This window comes from Sapajus apella, unplaced genomic scaffold (genome assembly GCF_009761245.1).
Source record: "Sapajus apella isolate SASKATOON/1434 unplaced genomic scaffold, GSC_monkey_1.0 scaffold61, whole genome shotgun sequence".
NCBI lineage: Eukaryota > Metazoa > Chordata > Mammalia > Primates > Cebidae > Sapajus > Sapajus apella.
Window position 1 is genome coordinate 12,857,151 of NW_022437001.1, and position 21,754 is coordinate 12,878,904.

Genomic DNA, 21,754 nt, shown 5'->3' on the forward strand with positions numbered 1-21,754 from the left:
ACTTTTGTTTTCCAAAGGGAGATAAACCATGTGCCGGGATTTCATTCAAAAGCAGTGTCAGGTCTGGGCACTCTGGCTGTTTGCATCTGCTAAGCTGCTGCACAACTTCAGTGGCATTGAGGAAAACAGTCCTTTGGAAGGGCTGAAAACAAAAATGAGAATTTCTTATTGAAAAGAAAGGACATTTTAAGTAAACAATGAAATAAAAAGATTGTTGAATCCTCCCCAAGGGAGAGAAAAGTACTCAGCCTCCCTGAAATATGGCTCCTTCCCGCCTCCCTCCTCCCAGAAAATAAATAAATCGAAACCTCACACTTAGTTCTAACATGCCTATTCTTTGGTCTGCGTTGTTGGTGTAAGTCTCCAGCTGTGCTTGATGCAGATAAGATCTGATCTTTTCATTTGCCATCTTCCTCCCTTATGGGGAGGAAAGCCTTCCCTTCTTCCTCAGCAGCCTCCTTTACCGGCATTTCTTTACAGCTCTAAATAAAATCCCATTAGGAATTTCAGATTGTGAGGCAAGGTCATGTATACAAGCATGTTTGAATAGAAAATGTATTCATGACTTCTAGGAGGAGATTATCAGGAGATATTCCTAAGGATATTGTTTCTTGTCCTTAGAAATAAGTGTAATGCAATATGTGTGTGTATTTATGTATGTGAAACAACAGGGCAGTACAGGGTTCAGACCGTGGAATTCTGAGGGCAACTACCAGTCTCAGTGGAGCTTTTCCTGCACAAGGCTAGCGAGTGAAGGAAGCTACTGCTGGGATACACACATTTGCTCTCTTCTGAAGTTTTCAGGGCTGCAGCTATCACCTCTTCTCAAACACATGCTAAATTTACAGAGTGACATCTTTCCTTGTAGAGGAAGCACAAGGCTTTTCTGTGAATCAGCCAGATCTGACTCAAAGACATGAACACATCCCCTTTAGAGCATCATGACACAGGTGTCTAAAACATTTTCTCAGAATTTCTAAGCAGGTTTGCTGCAGTTTGATTGGGAAAGAAGACATGAGATGCAAAATAGCAAAGTAGGTGAGAACATAGATTTGAGAGGCAGGCACAACTGAGTAGGGCTATGCTGTGTGCCCTAGGACAAATTACTTGTCCTCTCTGAACCCATTCCTGTCCATTAGGTTATTGTGAGGATTAATCGAGGTAAGATGTGTAAAGCACGTAGCTCAATGCCTGGCACATGGTTAGCTCTCCGTCAATTAGAATATTGTTTGACAATAATATACGGAAACAGTAAGCAGCAGGTCAACTTCTCTGATAAAAACTTAGACGTTTAGAGCCTTCTACTGAAAACTATGTGAGAAGATGTGAAAATCATATGACCTTAACATTTGCAAAGATAACAGTCTTGTTTTGAATGAATAGTTGATAATTTTGTTAACACCAGTTTAAAGTGCATGTATAGAGTTTGTGAAAAACTTTATAACTTCAGATGCAAAGAGTACACAGGATTCATGTGACTTGTGATGAAAATATAATTTATTCATTCCATTGGGATAAAGCCAGGAGCCTGTACAAACATTTATGTATTTGCAAATTCGGAGATTTGAGGGGATCTTGGAACTTAAATATGGAAGGATTTGTCTGCTAGTACTCCTGATGTTTTACGATCCATTTCCAATATGTTGTTGTGCATTCAGTTGGTACTTATTACATGTTTAAGCGTAATTAAAGGATAAAAAAATACCTAAAAATTCAGCCAGACCCCCAAAAAAGATTTAAAGAATAACCAAATAAGGATATTGTTTTAGCACTTACAGCTGGAATTGGGTGAGGATTCATGTTCCAAACATTGAAAAGAGGCACCATCAGCCTTGTGTACTTCCAAGACATCTTGGGAATAGAGTTTTAAATGTGACCCATGGCAGAAAGAAAGAAGATCATGGTCATTTCTAAAAATAACCTCCAAGTACCTCAAAATGTTTTGAGTGGTTCTCTCCCCCTGGGCTGGGGGTTCTGCAGTGCCCCCATAGTCCTCTGGGGCTCTTCAGCTGTTATTTCAGATGCCTGCTAAGGCAGGGAGGCCCCTTTAAAGAGGATCCTTTTCATCCTGGAGGATTTCAGAAAGGAGATTTTTAACTGCTTACGGCTGGCATCCCCTCTAGAGATCCAGCATTTCCCACTGGCCAGGTGCAGGGAAGCCACATTCTGGGATGGTCGAAAATAGAAGTTTTGAACACTTGGCTCTTACGGCAATATTATATGTAATATAAACAGATTCTATACATAATTTTAAAATTCATATTCAAATTCATTTACTCAATAGAGGGTGAAGTTGTTTTCTCTTTAAAGTAATGTTAGGAGTGTATAAGGTTGCCAAGGGAGGCTTCGGGAGTTGTAGTAAGATTTTTCTTTTTCTTTTCCTTTTCCTGTTACTCTGCCCTGCACATATGTCAACGCATGTGTGGCATGTGGTCACTTTCTGGCACGGGATTTGCTCTGGGGAGCGAGTTGAGCCTTTGGCATCTGGCATAGAGCCCAGCACACAGACACAGAGCACCCCTCAGTTCACTGAATGAAAGTAAAGGGAAGTATATAATGTGGAGGGGGAAATGGTCAAGGATATTACTGAGCTCAGAGAAACCCAAAATGTTTTAAAAATACACATTTTTTATGAAAAGTGTTCTAGAAATCCAGCAAGCTTCTGCAGCATTGAGAATCCCCTGAGGTTTGCAACAGCCCCATCAAGAGTGCTGTTTCTCAGTTCTGTGTATGAGAACCCTAGAGCATCACCAAGCAACTCAGGAACATTTTGTAGTGAGATTGGGTTTAAAAAAGTCACACCACCAACCTCACAGTGTCAGAGTACAACAGAATTAATAATCCAGAACAGGATTTCTATAAGCTGGGGAATCCTAGACCAGCTGCCCCAGAAGAATCAGGTCTTTATTCAGTTTCTTTAGATACCTGTGCCCTCATCTTGTGCCCCAATCTGGGCCCCGTTGTGGGCTACTTAATCAGAAACTATGGAGGTGGGACCAAGAAATCTGCATTTTTAACAGCTTCTCAGGTCACATTAAAGTTAGAAAATTACTGAAGAAAATCAAACCTCTGAATAAATCTCAAGAGCCTTTCTAAGGTCACTTAAATCTAGAAGACAGTTCTGGAAGTGTTTTGTACACTATTTATATTCTACTAATTAAAATATCTAACACATGAGTATTCTGGGTCATTCATTAAATAAGCAAGTCAAATTCATCCATGTGTTCATAGGCTTATTATCTGCTGGTAGAATGGAAAGAGAATAAGCATGTGAAAATTGATTCTAGCGAATCATTTTCTAGTTTGACCAGAACAGATCAAAATGACCAAAATGTTCTCTTTGAGCCTCTAAATTAGTTATAGCATCTGCAAGCTAAGACTCTCTCTCATCTTCAAGCCTTGGGAAAGAGTTGTGTCTCTACCAGCTGGTCAAGGGAGCTCACTCACACTTTTGGTTGAAGAGGGTGTTATAGTGGGTGGGAACGACTTGAAGCCTTTGTATGGACATTTAAAACTCAAGTCTGAAAATATGCAGCATTTGGGGTTCACATAATGTGAAAACATGTGACCATGGTAATGTCACTTAAAGTCTCTGGATTTCAGTTTCCATTCTTTTCCACAGATCACTTCATATGTTCTCTAGCAGTTCTCATCAGGAATTCCCTGGACCCTTAGAGTCCTCAAAAATATTAAGAAGGAGATGGTCCATTTTCAGTATCTTAAACTAACCAAAAGAAAGAGCATGTTTATTCTGAGTACACTGTGCAGTCCAACATTTTCAAGAGCCTGCTTTGGGGATCAATTACATCAACTCATTGTGGTTATTTGAGAGCTCTTTTTAGCATTCATTCGTTCATCCATGAAGGAAAATAGTTATAGTGTGATATGAATTAGAATGTCCTGGGAGCACATGGAGGGTCTCTTAACCAACATCAGAAGTTGTAGGTAATGGCTGTCAAGAGAACTGCAGAGTAGGTAATGTCTAAACTGAATTGTGAAGGACACATAGAATTGGTCAGGTGAAGAAGCTGGGTAAGTGTAAAATATGCAAAGGCTCAGAAAGAGAGAAAACAAACGTAGTGTGTCCTGGGAACTGCAAATAATTAAGTATAGCTGAAAGTTTGGAGTTGAGTGGGGCTGCGGGGTAAGTGGGGGAAGATTAGAAGTAATGGCTAAGCCTGGAGAGTTTAGTGGGATCAGGATCCAGGTGTGCCAGACCTGAATGATGCTGAAGATGGTGGACAGCTTTAGAAAAGCTTAAAGTGAAGAACGGGCATGGTCAGATTCACAATGTGTACAGAAAACCACAGCCACGATGCAGAGAATGGGTTGGATGTGGAAATACTGAGGCTGATCAGGAGCTGCTGCAGAAATTCATGAGAGAAATGTTGAGGCTCCGAATGAGGTAGTGGCATTGGGGGCAAAAGATGAGACTAAAATTCATAGAATGGATAGTTCTTGAGGCTTAATTGGGTATGAGTGGTGGGGAGAGGCTGAATCAAGGAAGATCCCTGAAAGCATGATCTGAGAGAGTGTATCACAGTTGGCATCAGAATCCCATGCCATTGATGAGGGCATGACTGTGCTTCGTCCAGTCCTGGATGAGGGAGCGGTGTGGCTTGTGGAGGAATCAGACCCGAGTTTGAATTTGAATCTTGGGTTCAGCCATCTTCTGCCCAGCCCCGAGTTCTGTAATTTCAGACAGGCTACTTAACCAACGATGCCTCTGCAAGATGTTTGTAATAAAACCGACCTTTTAGAATCACTGGGAGCAGGAAAGAAGAAATATGATGGATTACTGGTTGGACATTAGAGATCGGTTGTCCTCATTATTAATAGTAGCATCACTAGCTTTATTGCCAAGGTCTCTGATCCTGCCCAACTGCATGCAAAAATCAGGGACAGGGCAATAAGAGTTTCTTTGACTTGCTGGCACTGCTAAATGTCTAACGGAATAAAAGACCTCTTTGTTATGGACACTCTGGCCCATGGAACACCTCAAGAATCTGCTAGGAATGGGGGCCCCTATGTCAGCAGAGGCCTGGTAACCTTAGCCATGCTCCTCCTTGCTGTGGGTGTCCTGCACCCTCACCCACCACATCTTCTCCAAAACACTGCCCCTTTTCCTGTAGAACCATCTGGCCAGCACATGGGCTACCGCACAGGTTTGCGGTGAAGATAAAACATGATTCTGTGTGAAAGTTCTTTGTAATTCCAAAGGCACAGTTATTCTTATTACTACTGGTTTGGACATAATGCACAAACATCCCACTCCCCATTCTGTCTCTCTGTCTGTCAGTTTCACTGTCCCTCTTTCTCTCTCTCTCTCTCTCTCACCACACACACACACACACACACACACACACACACACACACACACGTTTCACAGAAACACAAGCCATCAAGCTGCACTGTAAATGAGGGACTTGCACTGGAGGCATTATGGAAGAGGAATTGTTTCCTTCAGAGTCACTGACACATGATAGCAGCCCATATTGTCATAGGCATTGGATGAACAGCATATTTCAGCTCCTGGCACCACAGCTTCACTTAATGGGAGAAAACATTTATGTGTAATAATAGTAATACAAGAGCAAGGAGGCTGATGCTCAGGAAGGAGTTTCTGTGATTCTTCCACAAGGGCGCAGTCATACTAAAAGCCTTCGGACTTTTGCCAGGCAGAAGGGCAAGGGACTTCCTAAGATAAGGCTATTTGGGATGAGACTCTGCCCTGAGGCCTGGGGAGAGGGTCATGAGGACATTTCCCTGTGTGCAGCCCGCCATTCCCATGTTCTCTGAGCAGAGAACTTGTGAATTAGCCTTCTTAGCCACATAGCTGGTTCTGTGTCTCCCTCCCCATTTCCCTTTGTCTCCCATGAGGAACATAAAGAGAATTAGACTCCCAGACCACCTTTCCACATAACAAAGGATGATGAGGCAGACAGAAGGGATGCTAAGATTGCTCTGCTATTTTGGACTTAACAAAACATATATCATAGCACAGCATCTTCAATTGTGTCTTTCTTATATTCCAAAATGCAGATACATGAAACATATAAATCAAGATTTGGGTTAAAAGAGCGTGTGGTGGAGAACTTTAGGTCCTGGAGAAAAGGAAACACTCAGAGGCTCCAATCAGGTGGCATGCTGAAAATGCATTTGATTCAAACCTCAGCGATCTAGCCTCTGCTGTTCTGCAATCTAGGACATGCATGCATTAGCACTTGGACTTGGGCTTGAATTGCAAATCTGATTTTGTTGTTCATATTAAAAAAGCTACACCAGATGCTTGGGAAACATTAGGGTTTTGCTGGCTAGAGAACAGAAATATTCTACCTATTTGTGTTTTGAAGATCCAGGAAGCATTCCTTTCTCAGTGGCAGTTGTAACTATTTGTATCACTGAATTTTGAAAATGGTAAAGCTAAGCCTTAGTGGGTGCTTACTGGGTATCAGGTGTGAGGCTAAGTGCTTTCATGATTTCATTTAACCTCTGACTCATGGTAACTCTATGAGCTCAGTATTATTGACCCACTTCGCAGAGAAGGACACCAAGGCTTAGGAGAGGCTACATAAGTTTTCCAGGATTCATTTATTCAACATGTATTTATTGTCTACTCTGAACTACTGGAAACCCAGTAGTAAACAAAATGGAAGAATCCCTGCCTTCATGTAACTTATATTCTAATGAAAGGTATCATAGCCAACATTTCTGAAGTACCGGACAACACTGATATGTATTCGCTCTTAGGTAGGGATCTTGGATTTGAACTCAAGCATTCTAACTCCAGAGCCAGTGCTCCTGTCTCTCGAATTCTCACTGTGCTGCCTCACCCAGCTGCCCGCTTGGCCAGTAAGAGGTGAAACTTGGGGTCCCAGCCAGACTTGCCTGGCTCTATGGTCTTGACCATCACCATTTTACAGAGAAACAAACAGAGCAGCTTCATTTACTTCTCTGTCCTGCTCCATTCATTACATGACCTGGAACAGAGTCATGGACTTGGACGTTCTAAAATCGAGTCAGTTCATTGTTAAGACAAATCTTTATGCTTTGAAGGTTAACATCACTCCAGGAGATACCAAAAGCCCCAAGCCTTGTTTCCTTTAGGCCCTGACGCTGTGATATTTGACCATTCTAAGTTTGGAGTTATGTTCAAGTATCTTCCGTACTTCTGATCAAAACCATGGTTTCTTGCTTTGTCCAATAAATAATATCATTTTCTAGCAGTTTCTGTGTAATATGATGAGTCGAGCCAGTATTTTTTTTTTAGTCAAATTCCAGTGCATCTCAATTAGGAAGAGCCTTGTGTTCGGCAGTTCGAGGGCGTCCACCCAATGACTATGGGCTGTGTTTGATGTTGCGATTAAAAATACAAGATTTGGGAACAAGGGTTAGACTGGATTTTTTCTCAAAGACCCTTTCTACTCTGTTTACTTTGCAAATATAATCATCTACTTAAGAAAGTAGCACCTAGCAGTAAAAAGACATTTCTTGAAATTTAGCACATCTCCACCATGGTTTTGTTATCCTTGGGGCTCTCTGGAGCCTGGCAGTTTCACATGTGAGTGTTCAGATGTCCGGGGCAGAGGGAATCCTGCTCCTCTCTTGCATTGGTTCTGTAATACACAGCACCTTGCCAAGAATAAGAGAGTACCTGAGTGGAAAGACCACTGTGCCTTCTCTCTCCTACCCTGTCATTCTGCCTTCTGCCTGTAACTGTGTAAAGTTACTGAAACCCCTTTAAACCCAGCCCAGTCGCCGCTCTGTCACTCAGCAAGCATCTCCCCAGTAGCTACTCTAGGCCAAGTTCTTCCACCACAGCCCCGTGCACTGGCCCTTTCTGGGAGAAAGGAAAGCAGCAGACAGATGAGTTAGGTTTGTAATTGATAAGTCCATAGAGTTAGCAAGACTTTTCTTCACTGGACTTTTAAAATGAGTCCAGTTAAGTGGATAATACTCTAGGATAAGAGATCTGTCATTCCCATGACCAGGAATGTAGGCAGGCATTCCTATGGTCAATGGGGCAGCCTCCTGCTTAGATTCAAACTCTTCTTTTAGCTCCTACGAATTAGACAAGAGGATGTTCATTCAGTTTGCAGTTGTTTATTAACCACTGCTATGAACGTGATGACTGGGTACAGCCCTGTGGATACACAGTAAGCACGTCAGCCACAGTTCCAACCTTCTTGGAGCTCACCACACAGACACTTAAACAACTGCCCCAAAGTATGATAAAGAATCCCTGCCTTCATGTAACTTATATTCTAATGAAAAGTATCATAGCCATCAATTTCTTGATTGTGGTATGGTAGTGAAGTACAGACTGCCTGGAAAGACCTATTTCAGGACATCCAACCTAGTGTAGTCGGTCAAGGAAAGCACCTAACGTCGCTGGGGTGGGAAGGTATAAGAGAAGACTTCCTAGAGTAAGTGAAATCTAAGATCTGACCTGAAAAAAACAGCCGCTATTAACCAGGGGAAGAAAAGAGGGAGGGGGAGGATGTTCCAGGAAAACAAAACAACGTGGACAAGGCCCTGGAGGCGGGAGGAGAATCAGCACCTTAAAGGGGAAAGAATTCTAGGCTCTGAAGAGAAACCAGAATATCAGCACTTTTAAGGAACTGAAAGAGTTTCAAGGGAGTTGATGGAAAATGTACAGTAAGGGAGAAGAGGGGAGGAGATGCTGAATAGAGAGGCAAAAAGGTGAGCCTGGAAAGATGAGCAGGAGGCAGGTGGTTTTGGCAACAGTCAGTTTAGACTTTAACCTAAAGACAGTGGAAGTCATTACAGAGTTATAGACAAGAAAGGCACTCTATCTTTTGGAAAAGGTGGCATTATAAAGAGTAGATTAAGGGAGCACAAAACAGTGAATACAAACATAGACAAGGGCCAAGCATGGTGGCTCACACTTGTAATCCCAGCACTTTAGGAGGCCGAGGCGGGCGGATCACAAGGTCGAGAGATCAAGACCATCCTGACCAACATGGTGAAACTCCGTCTCTACTAAACATACAAACATTAGCTGGGCATAGTGGCGCATGCCTGTAGTCCCAGCTACTCGGGAGGCTGAGGCAGGAAGATCACTTGAACCTGGGAGGCAGAGGTTGCAGTGGCTGAGATTGCACCACTGCATTCCAGCCTGGCAAAAGAGCAAGACTCTGTCTCAAAAAAAAAAACCAAAAACAACAACAACAACAGCAATAAAAAACCCCAACATAGACAAAAGAGCAAATGAATGGAGGCAAAGCATAAACGACCAGTTAGAAGATGGCTGCAACAATCTGGTAAGACATAGTGGTATCCTAGCCAAGGATAGTAACAGGAACAGTGGAAGGAGGTGAGGGGGCACATTAGAGTTATATTTTGGAGGTGGAATCCACAGGACTTGGTGATTGCTGACATGAGAGGTTTCTAGAAAAATGCTCAAGTGTCTGACTTGAATAAATGGATACATACTGAGATGGGGAACACTGATGAGGATTTTGTTTGGGTAACGAAGATAATAAGCTCAGTGTTGAGACATGTTGAGGTTTGCATGTCCATGAAATATTCAGTAGAAGAACATTGGATTGAGTGGAGCTGAGCACTAAATCCAATGAGCCTGCTTCAACTATCTTCTCTAGGCCGACGGCCCCAAAGCAATGTACGTAGCCCAGTTTTGTGAGCCTGGAAAGATAAGCATTTATTAGGGGTATCAGCCTAGAGAAGATAGCTGAAGTTCTTGTAATCGATGAAATTGCCTAAGCAAGAATGTAGAGTGAGCAGAAGGAGAAAAACAGCTTAAGGCAAAACACTGAAGAATCCCATCCTTTAGGAAAAAGAAAGACTACATAAGTGATTGAGAAAGAGCTGGTGGAGAAAAAGGAGGAAATTGAGAAGAGTATAATGTGGAAATCAGTGGAAACGTGCTTTTAGAAAAGAGTGAGCCACTGAATCAAAAGGTCCTGAAAGGTGAGGTCACATAAGAATTTACAGGAAGTTTGTGATTGCATTAAACATTAATTTTCAATTCTATGCTATTTAGTACATGTGTTAAGTTCCATATTCTTAGAAGTTTATCATTTAGCATTTTTTTTAAATGTTGATTTAATTCCTTGATGTTCTCATTTAAGTTGCGACAAGAATTTAGGATAGTTACTAATGTCTTTCTCAAGTATGTTACATTTTGGTCCAAGTCTCATGTCTAGCATTCATGGTGGCTCACACCTGTAATCCCAGCACTTAGGAAGGCTGAGGCGGGTTGATCACTTGAGGCCAGGAGTTCGAGACCAGCCTAGCCAACATGGTAAAACCCTGTCTCTACTAAAAATACAAAAATTATCCAGGCATGGTGGCATGTGTCTGTAATCCTAGCTACTCTGGAGGCTAAGGCAGGAGAATTGCTTGAACCTGGGAAGCAGAGGTCGCAGTGAGCCAAAATAGCACCACTGCACTCTAGCCTGGGCAACAGAGCAAGACTCCATCTCAAAAACAAAAAAAGAAAGAAAATAATAACAGATTTTTCTTCCCTGTTGACAGGAGTATTGCCTTTAAGCATCCATTTTCTTTTGTTTCCCACCCTTCAATCTTTTGCTTTCTCTTAGCCCTGTGAGTTCTGCTTTTAGATAAAACCTTTTCCCAGAGACTTTGAACTGCAGTGTTAGTGTTGCCTGATTTCGAAATTGTAAGTATGACTTCTTTCCTGTGTGTCGTAAACCACTTAAAAGTTAGTTCATAGCAATGCACATCACAATCCTTAAAGAGTAAAATATGACTTGGAGGTTTAGTCATCCTCTTTCCTGTTTCTTTTCCAGCTACAAGAGACTGTGAAAAGGAAGTTGGAAGGAGCTCGATCACCACTTAATGGAGACCAGCAGAATGGTGCTTGTGATGGGAATTTTTCTCCAACTAGCAAACGAATTCGAAAGGACATTTCTGCGGGGATGGAAGCCATCAACAATTTGCCCAATAACATGCCACTGCCTTCAGCTTCTCCTCTTCACCAACTTGACCTGAAGCCTTCTTTGCCCTTGCAGAACAGTGGAACTCACACTCCTGGGCTTCTAGAAGATCTAAGTAAGAATGGGAGGCTCCCTGAGATTAAACTTCCTGTCAATGGTTGCAGTGACCTGGAGGATAGCTTCACCATCTTGCAGAGCAAAGACCTCAAACAAGAACCTCTCGATGACCCTACTTGCATAGACACATCAGAAACATCTCTTTCCAATCAGAACAAGTTGTTCTCAGACATTAATCTGAATGATCAGGAGTGGCAAGAATTAATAGATGAATTGGCCAACACGGTTCCTGAGGATGACATACAGGACCTGTTCAACGAAGACTTTGAAGAGAAGAAGGAGCCAGAATTCTCGCAGCCAGCAACCGAGACCCCTCTCTCCCAGGAGAGTGCGAGCGTGAAGAGCGACCCCTCTCACTCTCCCTTCGCACATGTCTCCATGGGATCTCCCCAGGCGAGGCCTTCTTCTTCTGGTCCTCCCTTTTCTACTGTCTCCACGGCCACGAGTTTACCTTCTGTTGCCAGCACTCCCGCAGCTCCAAACCCCACCAGCTCACCAGCAAATTGTGCTGTCCAGTCCCCTCAAACTCCAAACCAAGCCCACACTCCAGGCCAAGCTCCACCTCGGCCTGGAAATGGTTATCTCCTGAATCCGGCAGCAGTGACAGTGGCCGGTTCAGCACCAGGGCCTGTGGCTGTGCCCAACTCCGACATGTCTCCAGCAGAGCAGCTCAAACAGATGGCTGCACAGCAGCAACAAAGGGCCAAACTCATGCAACAGAAGCAGCAGCAGCAGCAGCAGCAGCAGCAGCAGCAGCAGCACTCAAATCAGACTTCAAATTGGTCTCCCTTAGGCCCTCCCTCTAGTCCATATGGGGCAGCTTTTACTGCAGAAAAACCAAATAGCCCAATGATGTACCCCCAAGCCTTTAACAACCAAAACCCTATAGTGCCTCCAATGGCAAACAACCTGCAGAAGACAGCAATGAATAACTACCTCCCTCAGAACCACATGACTATGATCAATCAGCAGCCAAATAACTTGGGTGCAAACTCCTTAAACAAACAGCACAATATTCTTACTTATGGCAACACTAAACCCCTGACCCATTTCAATGCAGACTTGAGTCAGAGGATGACACCACCAATGGCCAACCCCAACAAAAACCCCTTGATGCCGTACATCCAGCAGCAGCAGCAGCAGCAGCAGCAGCAGCAACAGCAGCAGCAGCAGCAGCAACAGCAGCCGGCACCACCTCCACAGCTCCAGGCCCCCAGGGCACACCTGAGCGAAGACCAGAAACGCATGCTTCTCATGAAGCACAAAGGAGTGATGAATCAGCCCATGGCTTACGCTGCACTTCCATCCCACGGTCAGGTAAGTGTGAAACTGAGACACACTTCCAGCAGTTCTGGTGGTGCATTTCAGACTGTCAATGTGTGACGCTCCGCAAGCTTCCGCTGTAGTGAGGTCTCATTGCCTGCAGAAAACCTCTTTACACTTCTGTAGGCAGTGGCCAGATCTGGAGGGTTCTTTTTCCATTTCTCCTAAGAGATGGAAAAGTGTGGCATGATAAACTTTTTTGTATTTCAATGCCTAGGGATCATCAAATTTCTTTTATTCCCAACTGCAGATAAGAATTACATAAAATTCTCACTCCGAGGGAGGGAAGTTACAGAAGTCACCCCACCAAACGTGGCACTACTTCTGTGGCTTCTCTTCCAGCTCACGTAATCCTAGGCTCTGGGTGGTAGGAAGCGGGGGACATTCAGGGCTATCTACAATAGTTTTATAAGGTCCTGAGCAGCCTTCAGCTGTCTTACTGAATTATGAATAATGGGAAATTTGGCTTCTGGATGTTCAAACATAGGAGAACTTTCTGTATTTTCACAGTGAAGTGGAGGGTAGATTTTTGTAGGCCCTTATAATGTTTAAACACTTGCTGCCAGACTGGCAACAGTTAGAAGCTGGTTCAATCCCCGTACTTGGGAGTGCAATGAAACCTCTCAATTCATTCAGCTCTATTTCCGGAAAATTTGATGGTGAATATATCTTAATGCTGTATTAAAATAAAGTCTCCACTTTCCCACTGTCCTCCTTCATGGGAAGTCGGGCACTCAGTATGCATGGTAAAAAATGGGCAGCAACCAGTTGGGAAGCGAGTAGTCATTGACAAGCATTTCACTCTCTTCATCCTGACCAGTGGCAAACAGCCAAAGCTCCTTAAATGGAACACTTTTTCTACCCTGAAGGAAAGAGTGGGGAAATGTCCATTAGAGCAACTCCACCTGCCCCACATGGATGAATTCAAGAGAGATCCTCTTACTGCCAGTTTCTGTGCTGGGCCTCAGTTCTTCCCGGATGCAGACATAGGCATTTTACTTGGAGAATTTGCAGAAAAGTCTTTGCTTTAGAGGCCCTCATGTCTAAACAGGTTCTAACTAGTGCTCAGATATGTGTCCACAATTGGGTGCTTTAGAAGCACTGGGAAATAACACAGGCAGATCTTGCCTCACTTGGTTGTTTGCATCTTGTAGCTCCTGGAGTGCCCCACCTCACCCCCGAAACCTCAAGCTTGATGGAGCTGCAGGGCTGGAGGTGGTGCTGGCCTGCAGAGACAGGCCTGAGCTCTGTGGCTTCATTCTTGTCCTTCTCAGCCTTCCAACCCTCAAACCTCACAGTGGCTTCTTGTCTGCACATGCCAGCCAGCTCTAAAGATTCTGTCTGGATAAATAAAAGTACAACTTCGTTTACATCGACTGCAATCAGTAGCTGGTAGAAAAATATCATTGAAATGTGAATTTGGATGCATTGTCTTGGTTGCATTAAGCATATATACCATTGGGGAAATACAGCATTTTATACACTTCCAGAATAAGTTCTGAAGCAGGCAAAAATATAGGCAATATACATGGATGTTTGTGGTAGCCCAGGCGTGTCAGAAGGTTTATGAGATCACAAGCTGTCAGATGGTCTGTTGTTAATATAAATGTGCTATACATTCGCTATTTTTACACTAACTACAGTAAAGCATTTCCTTCAAGCCAGACCAGAGATGAATAATTAATTTTAGTTCACAGGCTCTGCAGACATGTGGGTGCAATGATGCACCCACCCTCACCCCCACTAAATGTCTTTCGAAATGTGCTAACTTGGGACAAAGTTCCTGTCTTTGCAGGAATATGAATTTTAAGGGGACTTCTTTCAGGTCCTTATGCTTGCCTAACTATGAGTCACTGACACTGGTAGCTGCAGAGGTCATGTTTTGAAAGAACTCAGTCAGGTGAAGAAGCGAAGTGATGACTTTCTGGGTTAAATCTGTATGCTCCTCCTCTCTTCTTCCATCTCACGAGGTATTTTCAGGGTGGACAGAATATTCCTTTGTGAGGCCTTATTAGAATAATCACTTCTTAACCTCTCAAAAACTCATCAGGTAAAAGCATGCTTTTTAATGAAATATTAACTTATCACTGTTTGAAACGAGCTTTAAAATACATATATAAACATGTGAATATCTTTCTGCAAACATACCATTTATTTCATGTTTTTATCTGATTGTGAAGCAGTATTTACATAGCTTTCAGAATAGTTCATTACATTATATTTGGGTCCATTCCACAAATACTAACAAGAATTACAGGTGCTGTATAAAATATAATCATACGTAGGTTTAGTTCAGTTTCGTTTTCTGCTATTGCTAGAGAAAATACTCTTTATTCTTTGTTGATCACAATGACCATGATCAACACTTCGTTTTAATGAACGATTTGAGCAGCAAAGCCTTTTACGCACATTTATTTCAAGAAAATTGTCTTCTACAGATGTTTACTTATTTGGAGCACTCGTACAAAATGCTCTCTCTCTCAGAAATGAATAGAAATGCACTCACTTCCTGGATATTTCAAAAAAGAAGGAAACAAAAATAGAAACAAAAAATATTTCAAAGTTTTGAATGTGTTTTATCTGGTAATTCCATTCCTCAAAATTTACATATTATTCTTTTTCGTCAGGTGATTGAACAAACAGTATGCTCATGGTGTTACTTATGATAGTGAAAAATTTGATCCAAAATAAGCATTTTGGAAAAATAATGTACATGACATTCATGATATTAATGAATGACTAATCATATGAAAATGCTTATAATATGAATAAAATAGATCACAAAACAGTTTATATGTTACAGTCCAAATTGTGACTTTTAATATGTATGGAAAAATACTGAATAACTAAAATATTAGGAATGATATTTCTTTCTGGGTGGAAAAATTATGAGTGATTATTGTTTTCCTCTTTATATTTAACTGAATTTTCTAAACTTTCTATCATACATGTGTATTAATTCTACCATGTGGGAAAATACTTTTTTAAGGAAGGGAAACTTCCTATTTAAAAAAAAGTTTACCCTTCTCTAATTCGTTTTTTTTTTTTAATTCTGAGTTGAATTGATTTGCCAGTTGGATTGAGGCAATGTCATTGGTGGCTATTCACTGCCATATGTTAGTTGTGAATTTCTGCTTTAGTGAGTAGTCCTAAAACCTGTCTCCTACACTCAATCTCTTTTCCAGTCTCTCTCCTCACCCCTTGACCATGTTCTAATTCCTATAAAACTTCAGCTAAATTAGTGACAATGAAAGTGTCAATAATATTTTTTACTATTATAAGTTTTTGAATCTTCTCTGAGATATGTTTTTATATTATTTCTTTATTCCCTTTACTTTTTTTTTTTTTTACCTTCTAGAACTTCTATTCATCATGGACTAAACCGGATTGTCTCTAATTTTCTTCTTACCAGTTTCACTTTTAAAAAACTAATACATAACATTTACACATATTTATGGGGTACATGTGACATTATGTTACGGGCTCAGAATATGTAGTGACCAAGTCAGGGTATTTAATGATCAAGTCAGGGTATTGTATTTATTCTTTCTTTCTTTTTTTCTTTTTCTGAGACAGGGTCTGGCTTTGCCGCCCAGACCGGAGCATCGTGGCACTATCATAGCTCACTGCAGCTTTGAACACCTGGGCTCAAGCCATCCTCCCATCTCATACCCCAAGCAGCTGGGACCACAGGCGTGCGCCACCATACCTGGCTAATTTTTTTTTTTTTTAATTTTCAGTAGAGACAAGGTCTCACTATGTTGGCCTGGCTAGTCTCCAACTCCTGAACTCAAGCGATCTTCCTGCCTTAGCCTCCCATAGTGCTGGGATTACAGGCGTGAACCACCACAACCGCCTGAGTATTTATTATTTCTATTCAATGGGAACATTTCAAATCCTCACTTCTAGCTATTTGAAATATATATGTTCTCCAATTTTTTAATATGTGTTTTTGTTATGAAATAGAACTACTTTGGTCACTCCTGTTGGTTTTTTTCTTCCTAATCCTATTGTTTCTTAAGGGCCGGATCTCTCTCTCTTCTCTCTTTCTCTCTTACACACACACTTTAGCTGATTATTAGCACTGTGTCGTAAACATAAGGAAGTTCAGTAAAACATTTGATGGCGATTATCAAAGTTTGGGTCCAAAATATGATTACAGTTGATTATCAGCTCCAGCGGAGAAAGCATTAGCACAAATAACACAGAGTCGCTTTTGAGATCAAATAGAAGAGCTAAAAGGCAAGTCTAGAAAGAATCCTTTGATAGGAGGTAGTTATCTTGAACCAGCAGAACAACAGTGACATTGCTGGGAAGGCAACTGCAATCCCTGTGTCTGACAAACAAAAAACAATGGAGCAACTATGAAAGAAGTAAACGAAAAGCAGACTGCTTGCTGGTCAAGGACAGTCACAGGCCAGCCTAGAGCCCAAGAATAATTCCTGTGGGGAAGAGCAGAAAGCGAATCATTTCCAAACTGTGATGTTAGTTTTTCGTACTTGCAATCTTAGGACTAGATACATCATAGATGACTCTACTACTTTATTCTTTACACGTATGTTTTCCACGTGTGGCGGTGTGCATCATAATGAGTACACGTGCTCATATTTTACAGAGTGTTTTTCCTTTTCCATTTTATTTTACCAGAATTTGTGGAATGCTCTGTGTGGTATATTATTACAAGCTTTTAGTCATAAAATCTCCAGAGAAAGAACAGAGCTGCAATATTCATAGCCATCATGGAAATCTCTTGGAAGATACATTTTCCTTAACTTTAAGAACCTAGAAGCCCTTTGTTCAGTTTCTTCGATATATATATATTGTTTACCTTATCCAAGTAATCCACACGCACAGTTCAGAAAGTCAAATGCTGCTGTGGGGCCTTCGATGAGAAACAGGAGTCCCCTGCTTCACGAATGCCATTCTTAGTTTCTGCTTGCCAGAGGCAACCACTTCCATGCAGTACGTTGTCTTTTCATTTATCTCCATAAATTGCGTTTCTCAAGTTTTGAATTCAATTCTCTAGAAGATGGGGGGATTCAGCTATTTACACTGCCTCCTCACAAGCATACACAACCCCACTCACACTCAGTCTCTCTTTGTCTTTCTCCCATCCTCTCCGTGTTACTAGCTATATTACAAATCATGATTTTAAAAAGGTAGTCCATGTTTACATGACTAATTTTTGCATAGTGCTTCACAGTTTAGCCATGTAGTATACTATGATTCCGTTCCTTACTTGTATAGCTTTTTGTTTTCCTTGGAATTTATGATTACCCTTTGGGACCGGGGGCGGTGTGCGGGGATGCTTATTGTCTCTGCACCCACCTTCGATCCATGCTTAAATTTTTCTGATCCTGTAAAACATTCAATATGATCAAACTCATCAAATAATATAGTTGTTCTTTTTTTTTATTATTGCATTTTAGGTTTTGGGGGTACATGTGAAGAACATGCAAGATTGTTGCATAGGTACACACATGGCAGTGTGGTTTGCTGCCTTCCTCCCCAGTTGTTCTTACATTTGATTCCCTTTTCCCTCTCTCCCTCCCGCCTTCTTTCCTCCTCTCCCAAAGTTCTCTGCCCTGTTGCTTCTGTCCACTTCTGTCCTGCAGTTTTCTTGGTCTGCTGCTTAGTGGAAGTCTTGCAATTGTCTTTCACCATCGTTCTTGGAACGGTTCACCACGCTTCTGTGTTGCGTCGTCTGTTTTCTTGATCCCACTTCTTTCTTGAATTATTCCCTCAAACTGGCAGAAGTCCTCACAGTTTCTTACAAAAGGGTAAATGGGAGATTGTTTCTATGGAAGCAATTTTTTAGAAAGTCTTTATCTTTATATTTGATTAATAGTTTACCTGATGTAGAATTATAGGGTTTTATTTATTTATTTATTTATTTTTGCTTGTTTGTGTTTTTAAGACAGTCTTGCTCTGTTACCCAGGCTGGAGTGCAGTGGCACACTCGGCTCACTGCCACCTCCGCCTCCTGGGTTCAAGCAATTCTCCTGCCTCAGCCTCCTTAGAAGCTGGGACTACAGGCACACACCACCACGCCAAGCTAATTTTTGTATTTTTAGTAGAGACGGGGTTGCACCATGTTGGCCAGGATCGTCTCGATCTCTTGACCACGTGATCTGCCCGCCTCGGCCTCCCAAAGTGCTGGGATTACAGGCGTGAGCCACTGCGCCTGGCCAATGGAAGACTTTTAATTGACACTTTAAAACAATATATGCTTACAAGGAATATATACTAATATTGCACCCAGGCTGGAGTACAGTGGCACAATCTTGGCTTACTGCAACCTCTGCCTCCTGGGTTCAAGCAATTCTTCTGCCTCAGTCTCCTGAGTAGCTGGGACTACAGGTGCATGTCAACACACCTGGCTAATTTTTATATTTTTAGTAGAGTTGGGGTTTCACCATGTTGGTCAGGCTGGTCTTAAACACCTGACCTCACGATCTGCCCGTCTCAGCCTCCCAAAGTACTGGGATTACAGGCATGAGCCACCTCACCTGGCTTCTTTTGTATTTTTAGTAAAAACAGGTTTTACCATGTTGGCCAGGCTGGTCTCAAACACCTGACCGCAGGTGATTCACCTGCCTCCACCTCCCAAAATGCTGGGATTAGAGGCATGAGCCACTGTGCCCAGCTAGAATTATAGTTTAGAAAACACATTCAATCAGAATTTTAAAGGCATTTCTTCATGGTCCTCTGACTTTCTGACTATTAATCCAGGGCCATTTGGATTCCTCACCCTATGTGTGTAACCTGTTTTTTCACTCTGATAACATTTTAAATCTTCTTTATCCCTGAAATTTCATAATGATACACCTTGGTGTCTCTCTTTTTCATTCACTGTATCTAGTACTATGCACTTTTTTAAAAAAAAATCTGGAATTGTGCGCCCTTAACATCTTGGATATGTTCTTAGGTTATTTCTTTGGTAATTTCTCTCTTTTTTTTCTCCTTTTTTAACTTTTTGGAGCTTCTGTTTGTTCTGTATTAAACCTCTTGTATTGTTCTGATTTTCATGTCTTTTATTTTTCACATTTTTGTCCTTTTGCTCTATGCTCTGAGATTTCCTTAACTTCATCTTCCAACCCTAATGTTAAATATTTCATTTTATTTATCAAATTTTTAATTTCCATGACTCTTTCTTGTCTCTGATTTATTGTTTTCAATCCAAGGCTATTAATTACCATTATAAAATGAAGATTTCCAGGCCAGGAGTGGTGGCTCATGCCTGTAATCCCAGAACTTTGGGAGGGAGAGGTGGGCGGATCACTTGAGTTGAGACCAGCCTGGCCAACATGACGAAACCCCATCTCTACTAAAAATACAAAAAATAGCCAAGCGTGGTTGTGTATGTCTGTAGTCACAGCCACTTGGGAGGCTGAGGCAGGAGAATTGCTTAAACCCGGGAGGGAGAGGTTGCAGTGAGCCGAGATCACACCACTGCACTGCAGACTAGGCAACAGAGTGAGACTCCTTTCAAAAAATAAATACGTAAAATTAAATTAAGCTTTCCTGTAGTCCCTGCTTTGTCTCTGTTTCTCCTAAGCATATTTTTGCATATGCTTGTTTTTCTTTCTTTCATAAAAAAAGCTTTTCTTAAATATGTGTTGAGGAGAGATGCACAATAAAGCTAATTAATTGCTCTCTGTGCTTAGATGGGGCTTGTCAAATGCGGTGCTTTGTTACAGGGTGATTCCTTAGAACCTGCCCATTTCATTGGGTCAGTGTTCACGGATTGTTTTCCCTTAAGCTAGACAGGAAAGCCTTCCATCTCATGGTTGAGGGTTGTAAACTTGGATGCTGTCTTTCTGGAGCTGAATAAGGGTAGGGAGGTAAGAAATGGTGGTCATGCTGAGACGCATCTTACTTAGTGCTATGTAGACTTTCACTTAATCTCCCTGTTTTCTTATGGCTCCTCAACCCACTCTGGCTAGGCCTGGGATCCAGGATCCCAGAGTCTCGTGGTTTCATCTCTGCAGAGTAATCCACCCTCCTTCTTCTTGTCTGGGGAAGGGTATTTGGTCCAGTTCTTAATTATACAGGATTGCAGCCAGTTTTCCTTTTTGCACCCCAGTCTACCCTGGCATTCAAAGGTGCCTCTGATTCCTAAGTCTTCCTAGCGTTGCTTAGCTTGAATCATCTTGCTTGATTTTTGGCTTCTTCTACTGCAGGATTAGATTCAGCTTTCTCTAAGCTGCTAAGTCGTTTACTGCTCAGCCAGCTGATTTTCATCTTCCAAAATTTTGTTGACATCCCTCAGTTCTATTGCCATCTCCCATCTTCTTTGTTCTTAAATGTTTGTGTCATTTTTATTCCTTTATTGTGATTGTACTAGAGCATTGGAGGAAGCTGAGGTAAACGTGGGTGTTCATTCTACCAGAGGTTCCTTCAGTGACTTTCAACACCTTTCTGTTGACTATCGAATTGTCCAATATTAAAATTTATATTTTACAGCAGGATTCACATTATTGTTTCTAATACTTTTGGCTTCAATAGAGTGGGTTTCAGAAAACCAAAAGTGCTCTGTTAACACAAAATTTACATATGTCAAATACACGTATTGAAAAAGACAACAGTGTCAACATGATCAACATGCTATTTTGGAAGAAGATTTTGTGACTGTAACTATTGAGGAGTTTTCAGAATCTTGCAATACTGACTTACTTCAAGGACTATTAAAACAATTAGGTTCCATGACTCTGACTAAGCTAGTAGTACCTGGCCACTCAGCTAATCAGTTGCACTGTGTGCTTACATGGGGCTTGTCAAATGTGGTACTTTGTTACAGGGTGATTCGCTTAGAACATGCCCAATGGTGCAAGGTGGAATATGGACAAAACACTCCTCATTGACTAAATCCAAGCCTTCCCAGCTGAGGGGAAACCAGCAAGCAGAAGGGCCCCAAAATCCAGACCATAAATGGGTAAAATACCTTATTTCCATACTTCTGGCATATTTTCAAAATTGAAATTCTATCAGAGTTTTAGAAATATGAGGCTAAGAGAAAGCAGCAGAAAATGAGACATTTTAGGGAAGGAATGAGCTTTCTAATAGTATTCTGGAAGAAAGTTTTTGTTTTTGTTTTTGTTTTTTGAGACGAGGTCTCGCTCTGTTGCCAGGCTGGAGTTCAGTGGCGTGATCTCAGCTCACTGTAGCCTCCGTTTCCTGGATTCAAGCAATTCTCCTGCCTCAGCCTCCCGAGTAGCTGGGACTATAGGCGCGCACTGCCACACCCGGCTAATTTTTTGTATTTCAGTAGAGACGGAGTTTCACCGTGTTGCCCAGGCTGGTCGTGAACTTGTGAGCTCAGGCAATCCATCTGCCCCAGCCTCCCAGAGTGCTGGGATTACAGGTGTGAGCCA

The 21,754-nt window shown here is 41.9% G+C and overlaps 1 protein-coding gene across 2 annotated transcripts in view; it reads left to right on the forward strand.

The window, feature by feature from the left end:
• MAML3 (mastermind like transcriptional coactivator 3) overlaps positions 1-21,754 on the forward strand; it is a 457,463-nt gene that overhangs the window by 263,114 nt on the left and 172,595 nt on the right. For both annotated transcript variants that reach the window (XM_032246554.1, XM_032246555.1), the window contains exon 2: positions 10,794-12,374. In XM_032246554.1, coding sequence (XP_032102445.1) covers positions 10,794-12,374 — 1,581 coding nt within the window. The remainder of the gene's footprint in view (positions 1-10,793; positions 12,375-21,754) is intronic.